This window comes from Somniosus microcephalus, chromosome 1, assembly GCF_052327205.1.
Source record: "Somniosus microcephalus isolate GS21.2 chromosome 1, FLI_Smic_1.0, whole genome shotgun sequence".
Taxonomy (NCBI): domain Eukaryota; kingdom Metazoa; phylum Chordata; class Chondrichthyes; order Squaliformes; family Somniosidae; genus Somniosus; species Somniosus microcephalus.
In genome coordinates, this window is record NC_140987.1 from 143652798 (window position 1) to 143671854 (window position 19057).

At 43.1% G+C, this 19057-nt stretch overlaps 1 protein-coding gene across 3 annotated transcripts in view; it reads left to right on the forward strand.

The window, feature by feature from the left end:
- The first annotated feature begins 1323 nt into the window (after positions 1 to 1323).
- LOC147124391 (AN1-type zinc finger protein 5-like) overlaps positions 1324 to 19057 on the forward strand; it is a 33372-nt gene continuing 15638 nt past the window's right edge. Inside the window, exons 1-4 of one of the 3 annotated variants that reach the window (XM_085986343.1) lie at positions 1324 to 1417; positions 9252 to 9411; positions 14069 to 14174; positions 15771 to 15868. In XM_085986343.1, coding sequence (XP_085842469.1) covers positions 1334 to 1417; positions 9252 to 9411; positions 14069 to 14174; positions 15771 to 15868 — 448 coding nt within the window. In that variant the 5' untranslated portion in view covers positions 1324 to 1333. Of the gene's footprint in view, positions 1766 to 9251; positions 9412 to 14068; positions 14175 to 15770; positions 15869 to 19057 lie in introns of all 3 variants that reach the window. The other 2 variants (XM_085986353.1, XM_085986363.1) reach the window with 2 other exon arrangements.

Here is a 19057-nt window from a genome sequence, read left to right on the forward strand (position 1 = left end):
AACATGTGCCGTTCCGCGCACCTTTAGGCTCAGATGACACCTTGTGAACTCTCCCTGTTGAACTCAACTGGTGAGCCTCCTTTTCCGCCATCTCCATGGAGACACTAACTTCAATGGCCTTTTCAAGAGTAAGGTTGTCCTTAGTAAGAAGGTGCTTCTGTGTGGCTGCATTTTGCAGACCACACACAAGTCTGTCTCTAATGGTGTCATTCAGCACCTCCTTGAACTGGCAGTGTTCCGACAACCTTTTTAAAGCAGCAATAAACATCGTCACTGATTCCCCCTCCTCTTGATTCCGTTTATGAAATCTAAATCTCTCAGCAATAACCAGAGGTTTTGGTGAAAAATGTGCTCCAAGAATTTCCACTAGTTGCTTATATGTTTTAGTTCCTGGCTTATCTGGTTGCACGAGGCTGCAAAGTAAATTGAATGTCTTCGGCCCGATTACACTCAAAAAGGTAGGCACGACCTTTTCATTTGCCACCGCATTCGCCAATACAAAATAGTCAAAACGTTCTGTATAAGCGCTCCATTGCTCCACATTTTCATCAAAATCACCGATGTTTCCTAGCCATCTCACGTTTCAAATTAAATTTTCTGTTTACTCACTGCACCCGTAACGTACGCAGATTCGTCCACTCCTCGTTGCCACTTGTTGTGTCAGGACCTTTCTACCTAGACACAATTTAGGACTCAGAACTCAGAGATTCAAACATGAAGTGCTTTATTGGAAGGAAAGGAAGTTCTGGCAAGTTCCGAACAAAGAGAGCTAAACTTAACAGAGAACACCCAACCATTTATCTCCTGTGACAGCGCCACCACAGGTGGGAGGAGAACACAAAATACATAACAGATTGGAAGCATTTGAACAAGGATTGGTGTGAGGTGAATGTGTATTTCCGAACCTTATAGATTGAAAATGAGATTGGGGATGAGGCAGTAAGAACAGTGGACCTAAGGAGTGGAGTGTTTACTGCAGTTTTAACATTGGAGGGGGACAGTGTCTGACGAGAGGGAGCATGTGACTGTGTTGGGGAGCTTTGGGCGAGGAGGTTGAATGAGTAGTCAGGCGGTGTGGGTCTCAGAAAATGTGAGTGATGAGCACAGGGGTGGAGTTGGGGAGGGTGACCGTTTTCGTTTGAGGTCTGCTAATATTAAACTGAAGCCAAATATCCAAAGGCAAAAACAGACCAATGAAAACACAACCCTGACTGTGTTTGTCCCAGGCCGGGAAACACACGTGTCCCTGGCAGCTCTCCACGGGACACCTGCTCTTCCTGGAAAAGGGCAAGAGAACACGCGACTCCTCGCGACCAATCGCAGCTCCGCGGCTATGACGTCATGCGCCTCTCACTCAAGAAGGAAGCAGCGAGCGCTTCCCCCTCCCATGAGAGCCGGGCTCCGGGATACACGGCGGGTTAGAGCGAGTGAAAGAGCTGGGCTCCGGGATACACGACGGGTCAGAGCGAGTGAGAGAGCCGGGCTCCGGGATACACGGCGGGTCAGAGCGAGTGAGAGAGCCGGGCTCCGGGATACACGGCGGGTCAGAGCGAGTGAGAGAGCCGGGATACACGGCGGGTCAGAGCGAGTGAGAGAGCTGGGCTCCGGGATACACGACGGGGTCAGAGCGAGCGAGTGAGAGAGCCGGGCTCCGGGATACACTGCGGGTCAGAGCGAGTGAGAGAGCCGGGCTCCGGGATACACGGCGGGTCAGAGCGAGTGAGAGAGCCGGGCTCCGGGCGACGCGGCGGCGGACACGGACACGGTGAGCCCGGGTGAAGTGACGAATGAAACGCGGTGGCCGCAGCCTCGGGCCTGCGGTGTTGTGTTGTTTTCTGGGTCTCCGGCCTGTTTGAAACCCCGCCTCCCTACCTCCCTCTCCACGGCGGTTCGCCCGGGCTGAGGCCGCGGGGATGTGGCTCGCTTGGTGAAGGCCCTGGCTTCGGGCCTGTGCGGGTTTGGCGCAGGGAGTGATGGCCCGGGGCTTCTCTCGGCCCGGCCTGGCCCAGCGGTGTGAGTGGGGCCCGGCCGCTGTTTAATGTTGATTGACGAGGCTGGGCGCTGGGGCCCTTTGAATGGTCGACACTCGCGGCCCCTCTGCCCGGGGCGCGGGGTCTGCACTCGGCGACCTGTTAACCGTCAGTCGGTGACAAGTTGCTGTGTTTAGTAAACGGTGCAACACTTAAATTTTATATTTTTGGAAGAAAATTTGTTTTTAAATGTGGTCGTTGGGGCAAACAGACGGACTCGGTGGGATTGCGGCTGGAAATAAGCATCCACAACTTCCCTCTGAGGGGGATTTTGTTTGGGGGGGGGGGAAGGAGGAAGAGAAACTTGTAGGGCAGTAGGTGATTTACTGAAAGTGTTGAGTTGGACTGACTGGAGTGTTTTCTACATGTTTCTATTCTAAATAGCATCCGTCATGTGATGTATTGGGCAATGAAATTGCTTTGCTGAACACTTCAATGCCTCACAGATTAGGAAATACTGTAGTTCTAGACAAACATTATTTTGAAGTTGCTTTCCACAGCGCTTGTAGATCATGGAAAGTGTCTTGTGAATAATAGAAAAGGTATTTTAAGCTGGTGGTGTTATTTACATGCACAAACTCTCCTGGTGTTTTTTTTAATGTTATGGTTTGTACTGTAACACAGTATAAGTAACAGCAGTTTTCCAGAGATGTTTGCAGCCTTGCGATGGGCGGAATTGAGTATTTTGGTCCGCGTGATCCTTCTGAGAATGTTGCTATCAGTAGGGATCCTTAACTGTCCTTTTACTAGGTGAGTGAGCCATGCTATCATGCAGTTATTAATTACACTAGTTTCTTGTTTTTGCTACACAATGGGAGTTGGGAGAGAAAGTGCACTTTGATTGTTGAATAGTAATTTTATTGATAACCACAACATTTGTTTGTGGGATGGAAAATGGGCAATATGCTTGGATTCATTTGGTTTTTAAAGAAATGGGATTTTAAAATCAAGATTTAGGTATTGTGACCACTTTAAATTGCACTTCCAATTAAAGTGGATATTAGTAAAGGTTTAGTCTATGTTGTACTTGCACTAATCTGCTCTGGTTACTTGCATGCTTTGTCACGGAGAAACTTTAAAAATATTGGAAAGCTGTTTCCTCAGGTTGATAACACTAGTGTATGGAATGTTTGTCTTTAGACACTAATAAATGCAAGTTATGTACTGGCTGTTGACTCGATTGGACTCTGTAGCAGACAGTTACTTCTAAAAATGGGTGTGCCCCCCCCCCCCCCCCCCCGGGCTTGGTCTAAAGCAGTAGATTGCAAAACACTTGTTTTGCTCACTCATCGCATGACCTACTTTTCAGCAGTACAGCCGCATGTTTCACCCAGGTATTTTTGGGCCTGGTTTTATGCACTGAGTCATAACTCAAAAGATTGTACTACAGCTTTGAAGGAAAATTGTACTGTCATTGCATCTGCTGCAGCAGTACATCAGCAGTTGTCAGCCATTAAGACGAGTAACACAATAATACATCTTGAGTTACTGTAGGTTTTCTTGACAAAGTTGTTTGAATATATTTCAGATGACAACATTATGCCCAGTCAAGTTATGGGGCTGAATACAGTAAACTGAGATTTTTCTAGTATAAGTTGCATTTTTGGCCATATTTCAAATTATGTAATGCTGTAATTTCTCCATAGAAATTGAATCCTTGTTTTCCTCAAATGCTGGTATTAAATGTATGGTAGGCAGAGTACAGTGAAGCAAACTTTATGGTTTGAGGATTTAGCTAATTTAAAGTTCATTCCTACTTGTCAAGGCATCCTGGAAGCAGTAAATCATCGTATGACTATCATAGTTTTTAAAATGAAGATAATTACAGCCCTTCCTACCTTTTTTTGTCAAACTGCGTTTTGAAAAAATCTTGCTTTCTCTCTGTCCTCCAGCAAAACAACTGTTTCAGTGACTAATGCTGCCATCTACATACAAAACAGCTGAAGTCAACATGACCTGTCTGAGAGCTCTGTGGGGGAGGTAGACAAGAAAACTGGGTGCTGAAACATTTGGTTTTCTATTGGGTCATAACTTGTATGATCCCACACTGTCACAAGGAAGACAACTTCACAATCAATTATCTGATTGGACTAAATCAAAACATTTGCATATTGAAACCAAATTCCAAAAAAGACTAGCTACAGTTACACTTATTATGACTTATATTGCAAATCTACATTTGATTAATTATTTAGACTGTTGTGTGCCTTGTACAAAATGGATTGTTTGTGGCTATAAGAACATAAGCAGGAGCAGGCCATACGGCCCCTCGGGCCTGCTCCGCCATTCAATAGGATCATGGCTGATCCGAATCTAGACTCGCGTCCACTTCCCTGCCTGCTCCCGGTAACCCCTAATTCCCTTATCTGCTAGGAAACTGTCTATCTCCATTTTTAAATTTATTTAATGTTGCAGCTTCCACAGCTCTCTGGGGTAGCAAATTCCATAGATTTACTACCCTCTGAGTGAAGAAGTTTCTCCTCATCTCAGTTTTGAAAGGGCAGCCCCTTATTCTTAGATTATGCCCCCTAATTCTAGTCTCACCCATCAGTGGAAACATCCTCACTGCATCCACCCGATCAAGCCCCCTCACAATCTTATATGTTTCGATAAGATCGCCTCTCATTCTTCTGAACTCCAATGAATAGAGTCCCAACCTACTCAACCTTTCCTCATACGTCAACCCCCTCATCTCCGGAATCAACCGAGTGAGCCTTCTCTGAACCGCCTCGAGAGCAATATGTGGCCAATTAACAGAATTTATCCAGATTAGGAATTGAGGGTTCAAAAATTGATGGGCCTTGGCAGCTTTTTAAGTATTGCTACTACAGTTGCATATTGGTCCACTTATTTGCAATAAGTTAGAGCCACCACTTGGTTGAGAAAAGGTAGTGTAGCCTTAAGCCTTGTACATGCATTGATTGTGGCCAATGGTATTATCGTGTGGTCTTCATGGAAAATGGACAGAATTACAAAATATGACTTTTCTTCCACTCATCAAAAAAAAACGACACTAGTAAAAATATGAGCCCCATGTAATAGAAAAAGGCCTTGACTTATTCTGCAATAGTAATCTGGTGGCCATGGTCATACCCTTCCCAGATTAATTTACCAATTTTGTTAATCTGACTGGCATATGATTGAATCAATCCTGGTTTCAGTTATCCTTAACACTTAGCTGCAGTACTATACTATAAATCTTTAATTGGAATAATAGTTCTCCCATGGCATTGCTCATGGTAAATCAAAGAATATGATGTTCTCTAACAATAGGGGAACAGTTCGAATGTTGTATGGTATGCTAGGATTTATGCTAATACTTTGGAAACGTAGGGTGTACTAGTTGGACAAAATGTTTCTTCTATTTGGCAAAACTAAAGGTGGGGTTTAAATGCACTGGGAGGGGGGGGAAGGGGTGGTCCTAGTCATTTGTAGCACTGGAATGGGGAGAAGTCGAGTGATTTTTGCACCACTAGAGAGAACCTAGGGTTTGGCAGAACTGGGGAGTGAAATGTGGGATTTGAATCACTGCTGTCTGTCGGGAGGGGAAGTCTTGGATCTGGCAGCATTGACTTGTTGAAGACTGCAAACATTAAATTCATTGGTTCCTGAGTGCATGTCTGACTCAGCAACAACACAATTTGCTTTTACCAAGATGCTTCACAGGAGGGTAATAGGACAAAAAATTGACACCAAGCTAAAGGAGAAGATATCTGGATGGGTGACTTAATGGCTTGGTCAGAGGTAGGTTTTCAGGAGGGTCTGAAAGCTAGTGAACAGAGCATTGGAATAGTTGAGTCTCAAGGTAAAAAAACATGGATGAGGGTTTTGGCAGCAGGTAGGCTGTAGCAGCGTGGTGATGGATGATACGAAGGTGGAAGCGGGTGGTCTTGTGATGGAGAGGATATGCGGTTGGAATCTCCACACGGTCAAATAGGGCGTTGAGGTTGCGAACAATGTAGTTAAGCTGCGACAGTGGCTGGAGAAGGGGAAGGATGTAATAGCAGAGCACTGGGGGGGGGGGGGGGGGGGGAGAAAGTGACCAGATCGGACAAAGTCAACATGGCTTTACAGAAGATAAATTGTGCTTGACTAATCTACTGGAATTTTTTGAGGATGTAACTGGTAAAATAGATAAGGGCGAACCAGTGGATGTGGTGTATTTGGATTTTCAAAAGGCTTTCGATAAGGTCCCGCATAAGAGATTAGCGTGTAAAATTAAGGCACATGGGATTGGGGGCAAGGTATTGACTTGGCTAGAGAATTGGTTGGCAGACAGAAAGCAGAGAGTTGGAATAAACTGGTCTTTTTCCGAGTGGCAGGCAGTGCCTTGTGGGGTACAGCAGGGATCGGTCCTTGGACCCCAGCTATTCACAATTATATATTAATGATCTGGACGAGGGAACTAGATGTAATATCTCCAAGTTTGCAGATGATACAAAGCTGGGTGGGCGTGTGTGCTGTGAGGAGGATGCCGAGAAACTCCAGGATGATTTGGACAGGTTGGGTGATTGGGCAGAAGCATGGCAGATGCAATATAATGTGGATAAATGTGAGGTTATCCACTTTGGTGTCAAAAACAGGAAGGCAGATTATTATCTGAATGGCAATAGATTGGGAGAAGGGGCAGTGCAACGGGACCTGGGCGTCCTTGTGCACCAGTCGCTGAAAGTAAGCATGCAGGTGCAGCAGGCGGTTAAGGCGGCAAATGGTATGTTGGCCTTCGTAGCGAGAGGGTTTGAGTACAGGAACAAGATTCTTGCTGCAGTTGTACAGGGCCTTGGTGAGGCCCCATCTTACGTATTGTGTGCAGTTTTGGTCGCCTTATCTGAGGAAGGATGTTCTTGCCATGGAAGGAGTGCAGCGAAGATTCACCAGGCTGATAACCTGAGATGGCAGGAATGACGTATGAGCAGAGATTGGGTCGATTGGGCTTGTACTCGCTGGAGTTTAGAAGAATGAGAGGGGATCTCATCGAAACTTATAAAATTCTAACAGGACTAGACAGACTAGATGCTGGAAGGATGTTCCCAATGGCGGGGAGTCCAGAACCAGGGGTCACAGTCTAAGGATAAGGGGTAGGACATTTAGGACAGAGATGAGGAGGAATTTCTTCACCCAGAGAGTGGTGAACCTGTGGAATTCTCTGCCAGAGAAGGCAGTAGAGGCCAATTCATTAAATATATTCAAGGAGTTGGATATATTTCTTAAGGCTCAAGGGATATGGTGAGAAGGCAGGAACGGGGTACTGAATTTGGATGATCAGCCATGATCTCATTGAATGGCCTACTCCTGCTCCTATCTTCTGTGTTTCTGATCAGTGGCGGGGCTGAAGATGATGGGTTCAGTCTTCCTAATGTTTAATTGGAGGAAATTATGACCCATCCAGGACTGGATGTCTGACACGCAGGCTGGCAACAGAGGCAGTGGTGGGGTCAGTGAAGGTGAGGTAGAGCTGGCTGTTGTGGACCTCAACGTCATGTCTTTTACGGTCGATGGGCAGCGTGTAGATGAGATGGGAGCGGCCAGGGATGCGCCCTTGTGGGATTGCAGAGGCAACAATGCAAGGGCAGGGAGAGAAGCCATTGAAGGAGATGCTGTGGCTGGCTAGGCAAGAGTGTAACCAGACGAGGTCAGTCCCACTCAGTTGGACAGCAGAGGAGAGGCATTGGAGAAAAATTATGTGGTTAATTGTCAAAGACTGCAGACGGGTTGAAGAATCAGGAGGATAGTGCATCAGTCATAGAGGATGTTGTGATTATGTAGTGCTGTGCCAGGGGAAGAAACCTAAGATTCAAACATGGAAGATGGGCACAGATTTGGAAAGCAGAAGCACATTTAAGCACGTTGGCGATGGGGCTGCAGTTTGCTTGGGTTTGAGGGACAAGGGTGGGTGATGGAGAGGTGTCAGCAGATTTTGGGACTGTTTGCAATAGCATCTAGCATGGAGGCCAGGAAGGGAATGTTGGGTGGTCAGTGGCTTAGTGCGAATAAGAGTAGAGAGAGCAGTTGGCATGGGCATGATGGGAGATGAGAAAGATGTTGGTTCAGGGTTAGGGCAGGGGCTGTCACTGACTACAATGTTTGCATTTCAAACCATTTTTTTAAGAATTCGAACTAGGATGAGGAATTGCACGTGTGACACTTTCTGAAAGCATGAGTAGCTTTAAGTTTAGTTGAGTATTCAAATTATTGGTCTGTTGTCTAATCATTTTCAAAAACAAGTTATACTATGAGCAGGCACAATTTGAAAAAATAAGTAGAATGTTTAGAATTTCAACAGGAGTTACAACAGTTGTGCAGAGTACAGACTGCTATTTGAAGCAGATCTCTTCAGTCTTGGAATTTTTTTTTTTTTAAAGCTCAATATAAACTTAGAATCTTTGTCCTCTGGCTCTTCAATTTTGCAAAATAACCAGCCAGATACTGCTGAAAGCTGAAGTAAATATAACAGTTGAGCTGACTCAATGCTTCTTGGGAGATTCTACACACTGCTCAGCTAAACAATTGAGGCTCTGGACAAAAATATCAAGTCCAAGCCTAGGCTTTTGGGAGAGTCACCAAGGCCTTAACGAAGAGTACTTGATGGGTACATTTAATTACATTGTGAATTGTGGCTTTCATTTATAACTTTGGGCAAAAAAAACTTGAGGGAAGTAAATAGCAGGTAATTTTTAAGAAAGCATATTGAGTAATTGGATTTGGTTCACTACTTTTGGTAGCTTCTAACTGGTCTTTCAGGATTGCTTTTCTTAATTTTTTTAACTGGCAGTTTGCTAGCAGCCTTCCTTGATTTTGATTCTAATGTTGTCTACCTCTTCAGTTCTGATTTGTTGCTGTTTTACTTTGAGATAATCAATAAAACGTGATTAGGGAAGCATTACAGAAGTGACACTTGAAGTGTGTGGTATACTTCATATAGCTATTTCAGAATATATGTAACTATATGACCTGAACCAGCTCATGCGAGGCCTTTTTGACTATTATACAGTGCATATATTAAAATTAGATTTGGAAAAAGATCTAAAACATAATTATTCAGTTCTATTGCTGTAAGACTTGAAGCTTCTATGCAAGATTCATTTGAACTCACTGTAGCATATATTCATATTTTCACCTATCAAAGCCTTGAAGCAATTGTCTAAAGATAACATTTAATAACTTGCTTACAATTGCTATGGCCAAACCCATGCTTAATGTGCTTTTCTTTTGTCCACACAGTATACAAGTATGGCTCAAGAAACCAATCAAACTCAAGTGCCTATGCTGTGCACTACTGGCTGTGGGTTTTATGGAAATCCTCGGACAAATGGAATGTGTTCAGTGTGCTACAAGGAACACCTACAAAGACAACAAAATGGTGGCCGAATGAGTCCTATGGGTAGGATAACTTGATTGTTTTCTTCTCCTCCCAAACACCATGCTGCCCTGTGAAGAGTAACTTTCTTCTTGCAGATGTAGTGATTTTCATGCATGCTGTTTCCTAGTTGGCCTGAAATTTGTTGCCAGCTCCAATCTGGACAGGCTGGGAAAATTGAGCAAGATGAAGACTGAGATCATGACTTGAGTTAATAGAATCATAGAAATTTACGACCCAGAAAGAGGCCATTTGATCCATCGTGTCTGCTGGCTGAAAAAGAGCAATCCAGCCTAATTACACTTTCCAGCTCTTGTTCTGTAGCTTTGTTGGTTACGGCACTTCAAGTGCATAACCAAGTACTTTGTAAATGTGAGCATTTCTGCCTCTACCACACTTTCGCAGTGAGTTCCAGACCCCCACCACTCTGGGTAAAAAAACATTCTCCTCAACTCCCCCCTCATCCTTCTACCAATTACTTTAATTCTATGCCCTCTCTGCTAGGGGAAATAGAGTGGATAGGAAGGACCTGTCTAGGCCCCTCATAATTTTATACACCTCAATCAAGTTTCTCCTTGGTGGCCTCCTGTTCCAAAGAAAACAACCCCAGCCTATCCAATCTTTCTTAATAGCTAAAATTCTCCAATCCTGGCAACCTCATAAATTTCCTCTGCACCCCCTCTAGTGCAATCACATCCTTCCTGTAATGTGGTGACCAGAACTGTACACTGTACTCTAGCTGTGGCTTAACTCGTGTTTTATACAGTGCAAGCATAACCTCCCTGCTCTTGTATTCTGTGCCTCGGCTAATAAAGGAAAGTATCCCGTATGCCTCCTTGGCCACCTTATCTACCTGTCCTGCCACCTTCAGGGATCTGTGGACATGCACTCCAAGGTCCCGCTGTATCCTCCTCCACATTTCTCTGTGTACTATCGTTTATTGTGTATTCCCTTGCCTTGCTAGCCCTCCCCAAATTCATTACCCCTCACCTCTCTGGCTTTAATTCCATTTGCCACTTTTCTACCCACCTGACCAGTCCATTGATCTCTTCCTGCAGTCTACAGCTTTCTTCCACACTATCAACCACATTGCCAATTTTTGTATCATTTTAACATAACATAAGAAATAGGAGCAGGAGTAGGCCAATCGGCCCCTCGAGCCTGCTCCACCATTCAATAAGATCATGGCTGATCTGATCCTAACCTCAAATCTACTTTCACACTCCATCTCAGAAATCACAGATCACAGAAACCTCACAGTACAGATAGAGGCCATTTCGGCCCATTGAGCCTGCACCGACACATCCCTCCCAATCCCCGTAACCCCTAATCCAACACATATCCCACCCTATCCCCGTAACCCCATGTATTTAATCCCCCTAACACTAAGGGTCAATTTTTTTATCATAGCCAATCAACCTAACCTGCACATCTTTGGACTGTGGGAGGAAACCGGAGCACCCGGAGGAAACCCACGCAAACACGGGGAGAATGTCTGTGTGGAGTTTGCACAGTCACCCGAGGCCGGATTCGAACCTGGGTCCCTGGCGCTGTGAGGCAACAGTGCTAACCACTATGCCACCGTGCTCTCCCAAACCCATGTGATCTCCCAGGAGAGGTGAAAAACCAGATTTAAAAAAACCCAATGTGCCAATTTGGGAGAAAAAAACCTGGGAAATTCCTCTCCGACCCATCTAGGCGATTGAAACTCGTCCAGGAGATCACTGTCCCTGTATTTCCTACAGTACTTACCTTCTGTAAGAGGTGATCTCCACCCCAGCCTGGAACGGCCCAATTTACTCTTGACGGACTCCTAGCTGGCAGCCTGTTCCCGAGGTCTCCACTAATCCCTGTGAATAGAACCATCTCCTGAAATCTAACACACAATTAGAACACAAGAAGTAGGAGCAGGACCAGGCTCCTGGGCCCGCTCCGCCACCCACAGGGCCATGACCAATCCGAACCTAGCCTCATGTCCGATTTCCTGCCCGCTCCCCGTAACCCCTAATTCCCCTTGCTTCTAGGAAACTGTCTATTTCTGTTTTAAATTTATTTAATGTAGCTTCCACAGCTCTCTGGGGCCGCAAATTCCACAGACCTACCACCCTCTGAGTGAAGTTTCTCCTCATCTCGGTTTTGAAAGAGAAGCCCCTTATTTTAAGATTATGCCCCCTAGTTCTAGTTTCACCCATCATTGGGAACATCCTCACTGCATCCACCCGATCAAGCCCCTTCACAATCTTATGTTTCAATAAGATCGCCTCTCATTCTTCTGAACTCCAATGAGTAGAGTCCCAATCTACTCAACCTCTCCTCATATGTCAACCCCCTCATCCCCGGGATTAACCGAGTGAACCACCTTTGTACTGCCTCGAGAGCAAGTATGTCTTCTTAAGTATGGACACCAAAACTGTATGCAGTATTCCAGGTGCGGTCTCACCAATACCTTGTACAACTGCAGCAATGCCTCTCTGTTTTTATATTCCATCCCCCTAGCAATAAAAGCCAACATTCCATTGGCCGCCTTGATCACCTGCATACTAACTTTTTTTGTGTTTTGTGCGCCAGGACCCCTAGATCCCTTTGTACTTCAGTACTTTCCAGTTTCTTGCCATTAAGATAATAACTTGCTCTATGATTTTTCCTGTCAAAGTGCATAACCTCACACTTTCCAGTATTATATTCCATCCGCCAAATCTCTGCCCATGCCTATCTATGTCCCTTTGCAGGTTTTTTATGTCCTCCTCACTCACTACTTTCCCTCCCATCTTTGTATCATCTGCAAACTTTGATATGTTACACTCGGTCCCTTCCTCCAAATTGTTAATATAGATTGTAAAGAGTTGGGGACCCAGCACTGACCCCTGCGGAACACCACTAGTTACTGATTGCCAGTCTGAGAATGAACCATTTATCCCAACTCTGCTTTCTATTAGATAGCCAATCCTCCACCCATGCCAGAATATTACCCCCAATCCTGTGATTTTTTTTTTTATCTTGAGCAATAATCTTTTGTGTGGCACCTTGTCAAATGCCTTTTGGAAGTCTAAATACACTACGTCCACTGGTTCCCCTTTATCCACCCTGTATGTTACGTCCTCAAAGAACTCAAGTAAATTTGTCAAATGTGACTTCCCCTTTGTAAAACCATGCTGAGTTTGTCCTATTAAATTATGTTTATCCAAATGTCCCGTTACTGTCTCCTTAATAATCAACTCTAAAATTTTACCAACCACAGATGTTAGGCTAACTGGTCTATAGTTTCCAGCCTTCTGTCTATTACCCTTTTTAAATAAGGGTGTTACATTAGCAGTTTTCCAATCTGCCGGGACCTTTGCTGAGTCCAGGGATTTTTGGAAAATTATTACCAATGCATCCACAATCCCTACCGCCACTTCCCTCAAGACCCTAGGATGTAAGCCATTAGGCCCAGGGGATTTATCCGCCTTAAGTCCCATTATTTTACCGAGTACCACTTCCTTAGTGATTTTAATCATATTTAGTGCCCCCCCCCTCTAGAGCCCAGTGTTGGGATATTCTTAGTGTCCTCTACTGTAAAGACTGATACAAAATATTTGTTCAGCGTTTTTGCCATCTTGATATTTCCCACCATTAATTTCCTGGTCTCGTCCTCAAAGGGACCAACATTTACTTTAGCCACCCTTTTTTTCTTTTTATATAACTATAGAAACTCTTGCTATCTTTTTATATTTTTAGCTAATTTACTTTCATAATCTATTTTCCCTTAATCAATCTTTGTTATTTTTGCTGTCTTTTAAAGACTTCCCAATCTTCTATCCTCCCACTAGATTTGGCTACCTTATATGCCCTTGTTTTTAGTTGGATACTATCCTTTATTACTTAGCCACAGATGGCTGTCTTTTCTTTTACACCCTTTTTCCTCAGTGGAATATATTTTTGAAAGTTGTAAAATAACTCCTTGAATAAGGAGGAGGAGCCCTCTGTATATTTTATTAATTTGGTGTCTGTTTTTTCTTGTGTAAAAGCTTCTGGATACAGCACTATATAAATCTGGGCCATCCAGTCCAAACCTGAGTAGGTGGCAACCTTAGACAGAGTTCACCATACCATGACAGGGAAGAATCTAACAATAATTGCAATCTATATGGAAGTATATCCATTTTTATAAATTCCAAAATAGCTATGTATGGGAGACCACTCTTTTTCAGGTGCTTTTTAAATGGGTGTCCTGTTGTAAGATTGTAAGCGAATCAAATTAATTTACCTGCAGTAATGAGGCAAAAAAGTTGTCAAATGTGATTTTACAAGAAAGGGTGAAATTTTGTACCAACAAAAGCAAAATAATTGTGGATGCTGGAAATCAGAAATTAAAACAATGCTGGAAAAACTCAGTAGGTCAAGGAGCATCTGTGGAGATCTTTCATCAGAATGTGTCTTTTTCTCCCCCCCCCCCCCCCCCCCCCCCACCCCACTTCCATTTCTGAAACTGCTACGTGCTGTAATATGAATATGGCACAGTTGGTATTCTGAAACCTTGAGAGCAAATGGCCCCCATCTGAGCTGATCTTGTGACTTTGTTTAGCTCAATTAGGGTTTGGAGTTGGGGCAAAAAAATGTTCATTTTCATACTATAGCTTTTAATCTTGGATTAGTTGTAATAAAATGAGGACAGCTACTGACATTCATTTTCAATTTTTAGGTGCAGCAAGTAATTCGAACAGCTCCAGCTCCGACTTTGCTGAAGTCCAGCGAACGGAAAGCTTTAAATCTGAAGGTGCCTCTATCAATGTAACTGTCAAAATGAAGTAAGTTTATATAACAATACCATGCCAGACTGTGTACTCTGCCATTTTGTGACCCATGTACCAATTATACATTCCTTTTTCTATGGAGGGGAAAAAATAAAAAGTCATGTGAAAATATGTATAATAGACAAGGCTTGCAGTACATCAAGGGACATATTTGTTAAATTTGACTTGTGTGGATCTTGCAAAAGAAGAGGCTAAAAATGTATACAAGAGATTGGGGGTTAATTAAAAACCATGCTCCTGTTGGGATAACTGGGCTGTTTGAAAGTGATCAGACATTGTGATCATATGATTTAAATTAATGTCCCTGTAACTTCAGTTCATCCAGTGAAATTCTATCTAATGAATTCAGTAATATTGCAGATCTTTGTCAAGTCCATACTCTGTTCCTGACTTCTTTGATGCTATGGTCCCTTGTGCAAGTTTGGGTTTCCAAGTAAAGCTCCTACTTGGCTGCAACCCCAGTGTGCACGTGTAATAGTGAATCAGAAAGTTTCACCTGTTTTTTTAAAACCATTAAGTGAAATTGCTAAGAACTGTTGATTACCAGGAACCAGATGGATACTTATTAAATATTCTGTGCCACAGCCTTGTAGCAAGTGAACTAGGTTTAAAAACCCATCCTACAGAGGTAAAAACTGAGTTAGCTTGTTGTCACTTTGTTTTCCTCACTCCAATCTCTGTTCATTATAACTTAAGGTATTAAAGTAATAATTGTCATGGGTAAATTAGATATGTATACACTTGAGTTGATGCACTACCATCAATTGACATACAAGTGACCCTGTAAGTATGGCTTATTTTCTAACTAATCTTGAGAAAACTATTGGTTTTCTTTCTATTTGAAAAATGGCAGCTGGCCTATCTGGAGTGAGTTAATTTCAGAAAACGAAAGCAACAATGGAAAATTACCCTGTAACAACTGATAGGAGGTGCGCCACTACAGAAATCTGGAAGTTTTGTGTATTCAACTTAAAAGAATAGTGTATTTGGTGCAAAGCCTTAGACATGTATTTATTTGAAAAACCCAAGATGGTCTGTGTGGCAATGCCCATGATGTTTATGTTGCACTCTGCAAAATTGAATGTCCTACTTAAAACTGGATCTACTTCTATATTGACAACACCACTTTCATGTATTGCATCATTGCCATTGTGTCCAGTTTAAGATTTAAGACAAAGGTCTCAAGGATATATGCTCTACCTTTTATATAAAAAAAAAACAGTTCTGTCTTGTACTGAACTAATTTTGGTAGCAATATAAAGATCTGAAGAGGCTGTAGTCTGTGTTTAGAGTTAATCACATTCTCGATGCCCTGATGTCACTCAAACTTGCACACAAAACTGATTTGCTTTTATTTGGCTCTTGTTGAACTTGGTTTATAATCAAAAAAGCTGTCTGGCAGGTTGTCATAAGATGTCTTTGGATCGATCAGTTTTATGCATGCTCATTACAAACTGAACCATTCATTAGTATTCCTTGTGTAGAATTAAAGGTTTGAGAATTTATTTTTTTTCTTGGGTGATTATCTCCAATGAGAACTGACTTCATTGTCCTGACAAAAGATGTATTTTTTTTTTGTGTACTTGGCAGAAGTATGTCTGGATCAGCCTTGCCTGTGACACAGCAGATGACTGAAATGAGTATTTCCAGAGAGGAAAAAGAGACAGAAGTTGAGGTAGCGGAGCCAGGTATGTTTCAAGTTTTGAACATTTTCTTAGAATCAAAATCTTCTTGGTATAGATATGATGGAAATTGATGTGTGCTACAGTCTCAGGCTTGGTACACAAATATTCTTGTACAGGTTAATTATTAGGAGAAATGATCCAAACATACTGGCCTGGAATTTGCAGTTAGGATAACTGCGAACTGGCAGCATTTGCTGTCAATCCACCTTTGAAACTGACCGCAACTTTGGGATTTGGTGTGGGAACATGCGGAAAGCCTGACGTTGCAGTCTGTCATTGACCGCTACAAAATGGGCTGTGCTGTGCCCCCCCACCCTTCAAAACCCCCTACAGAGCCAGCAATCTGTGTAATCAGCCAAATCAGGGAAACTGACAAACTTCGGCACTTCCACAGTAAGAACACTGTTCAATTCCCCACTAAAAGTTAAACCAAAAGGGATTATGTGTAACTGGAGTTTAACAGCGTTATTACTGCTAAACAAAAGTTAAGGACCTGGAAAACTGACTTCAATTTTGTGCGGTCTAAAATTTGTCCATTTTAGTAATTAATTAAAATTTAACAAACTTTTCCAAATCAAAACTCTTTTATTTCAGGTTTGCCTTTCTCCCACCATGAGTGCCAATCTTTGTTTTGCGTGCTCTAACCTTTTTTAATTTAAAATTTTAGAGCTGTCTCAGAATTCTGCCTTTTGATTGGCTTCTTAGACAGCCTGTTGATGTCACAGCAGCTCGCACAAGGGAATCCCCATTAACTTCCGTTGAATTGAAGGTTGGAAAACCTGAAGTTCTCAACACAAGATCGCAAGATTCTTGTGCGACGCATACTTCGGGGCCAGCAGCGAATGCTTTCACTTTGCTGCTGCTGACCACAAATTCTGGGCCATGGTCTTGGAAATTGGGAATGTATGTACAGAAGCCTTTAAAATCAAAGCCTACTATAGAAAGTCACTTGGGGAAATTAAGAACATAAGAAATAGGAGCAGGAGTACACCTTGCCTGCTCTGCCATCAATAACACCATGGCTGATCTATCTCCACTCCACTTTCCTGCCCTATCCCCATAGCCCTTGATGCCTTTAGTGTCCAAGAATCTATAGCTCTGTCTGAATATGCTCAACAACTTGAGTATCCACAACCCTCGAGTAGAGAATTCCAAAGATTCACAATCCTGAGTGAGGAAATTTCTCCTCATCTCAGTAATAAGTGGCCGACCCCCTATTTCTAGCCAGGGGAAATAGCCTCTCAGCATTTACCCTGTCGAGCCCTCAGAATTTTATACGTTTCAATTCTTCTAAACTCCAGAGAATATAGGCCCATTCTACTTGATCTCTGCTCATAGGACAGCCCTCTCATCCCAGGAATCAATCTAGTGAATGTTCGTTGCACCCACACTAAGGCAAATATATCTTTCCTTGCTTAAGGAGACCAAAACTATCCACAGTACTCTAGGTGTGGTCTCACCAAAGCCCTATATAATTGCAGCAAGACGACTTTATTCTTGTACTCCAACCACATTGCAATAAAGGCTAACATACTATTTGCTTTCCTAATCGCTTGCTGTACTGGCATGTTAACTTTGATTCATGTACAAGGACACCAGGTCCCTCCAAAGACCAACATTTCTCACTATTTTAAAAAAAAAAAAAAAAAAAAAAATCTGCTTTTCTATTCTACTGACCAAAGTGGGTAATTGCACATTTTTCCACATTATACTCCATCTGCCACCTTGCCCACTTACTTAACCTGTCTATATATTCCTTTGCAGCCTCTATGTCCTCCTCACAGCTTACTTTCCCACCTAGCTTTGTCTCATTGGCAAACTTTGATAGATTACACTTGGTCCCCTCATCTAAGTGGATGATGGATTGTAAATTGCTGAGGCCCAAGCACTGATCCTGGCAGCACCCCACTAGTTACAACCTGTCAACTTGAAAATGACCAGTTTATTCCTCCTCTCTGTTCTATCTTCAGTCCAAGCTAATATTATGCCCAATCCCATGAGCCCCAATCTAGTGTGGCACCTTCGTGAATGCCTTTTGAAAATCCAAATATACTACAGTTGTGCCAGGCAATGACCATCTCCAACAAGAGAGTCTAATCACCTCCCATGATCTTCAATGGCATTACCATCGTCTAATTCCCCTACCATCAACATCCTGGGGATCACCATTGACCAGAAATGTAACTGGACCAGCCACATAAATACTGTGGCTACAAGAGCAGGTCAGAGGCTAGGTTTTCTACAGCGAGTGACTCACCAGCTGACTCCCCAAAGCATTTCCACCATCTACAAGGCACAAGTTGGGAGTGTGGTGCAATAATCTCCACTTTCCTGGATGCATACAGCTCCAACAATACTCCAAGAAGCTCGACACCGTCCAGGACACAGCAGAGCCCGCTTGATTGGCACCCCATCCACCACCTTAAACATTCATTCCCTCTACCACTGACGCACCGTGTCTGCAGTGTGTACCATCTACAAGATGCACTGCAGCAACTCGCCAAGGCTTCTTCGACAGCACCTCCCAAAACTACAACCTCTATCGCCTAGAAGGGCAAGGGCAGCAGGTGCATGGGAACATCACCACCTCAAAGTCACGCACCATCCTGACTTGGAATTATATCGCAGTTCCTTCATAGTCACTGGGTCAAAATCCTGGAACTCCCTAACAGCATTGTTGGAGTGCTTTCACCCCATAGACTGCAGGGGTTCAAGAAAGTGGCTTGCCACCACCTTTTCAAGGGCAATTAGGAATGTGCAATAATATATATATTTTTTATTTCTTTAAATGTTCACCATTGCTTCTCTACCATATCATTTAATTGAATTTCCTGATCTACCATAGCCCACTTGCCCATCATACCTTTGTGATTGGTTTTGTTTACATTTAAGACCCTAGTTTCAGACTTAACTAAATCACTCAAACTCTGAAATTCCAACATATCACTCTTCACTATAAGATTACTAATTAACCCTGTTTCATTACAAAATACTAGATCTAATTAGCCTGTTCCCCAGTTGGATCCTCAACATATTCTAGAAAACTGTCTTGAATGTATTCTATGAACTTGTTGTCCAAATTACTTTTGCCACTTTGGTTTGCCCATTCCATATGAAGATTAAAGCCACCCACGTTTATTGCATTACCCTTGTTACATGCTCTTCTAATTACCTGATTTATACTCTGTCCAA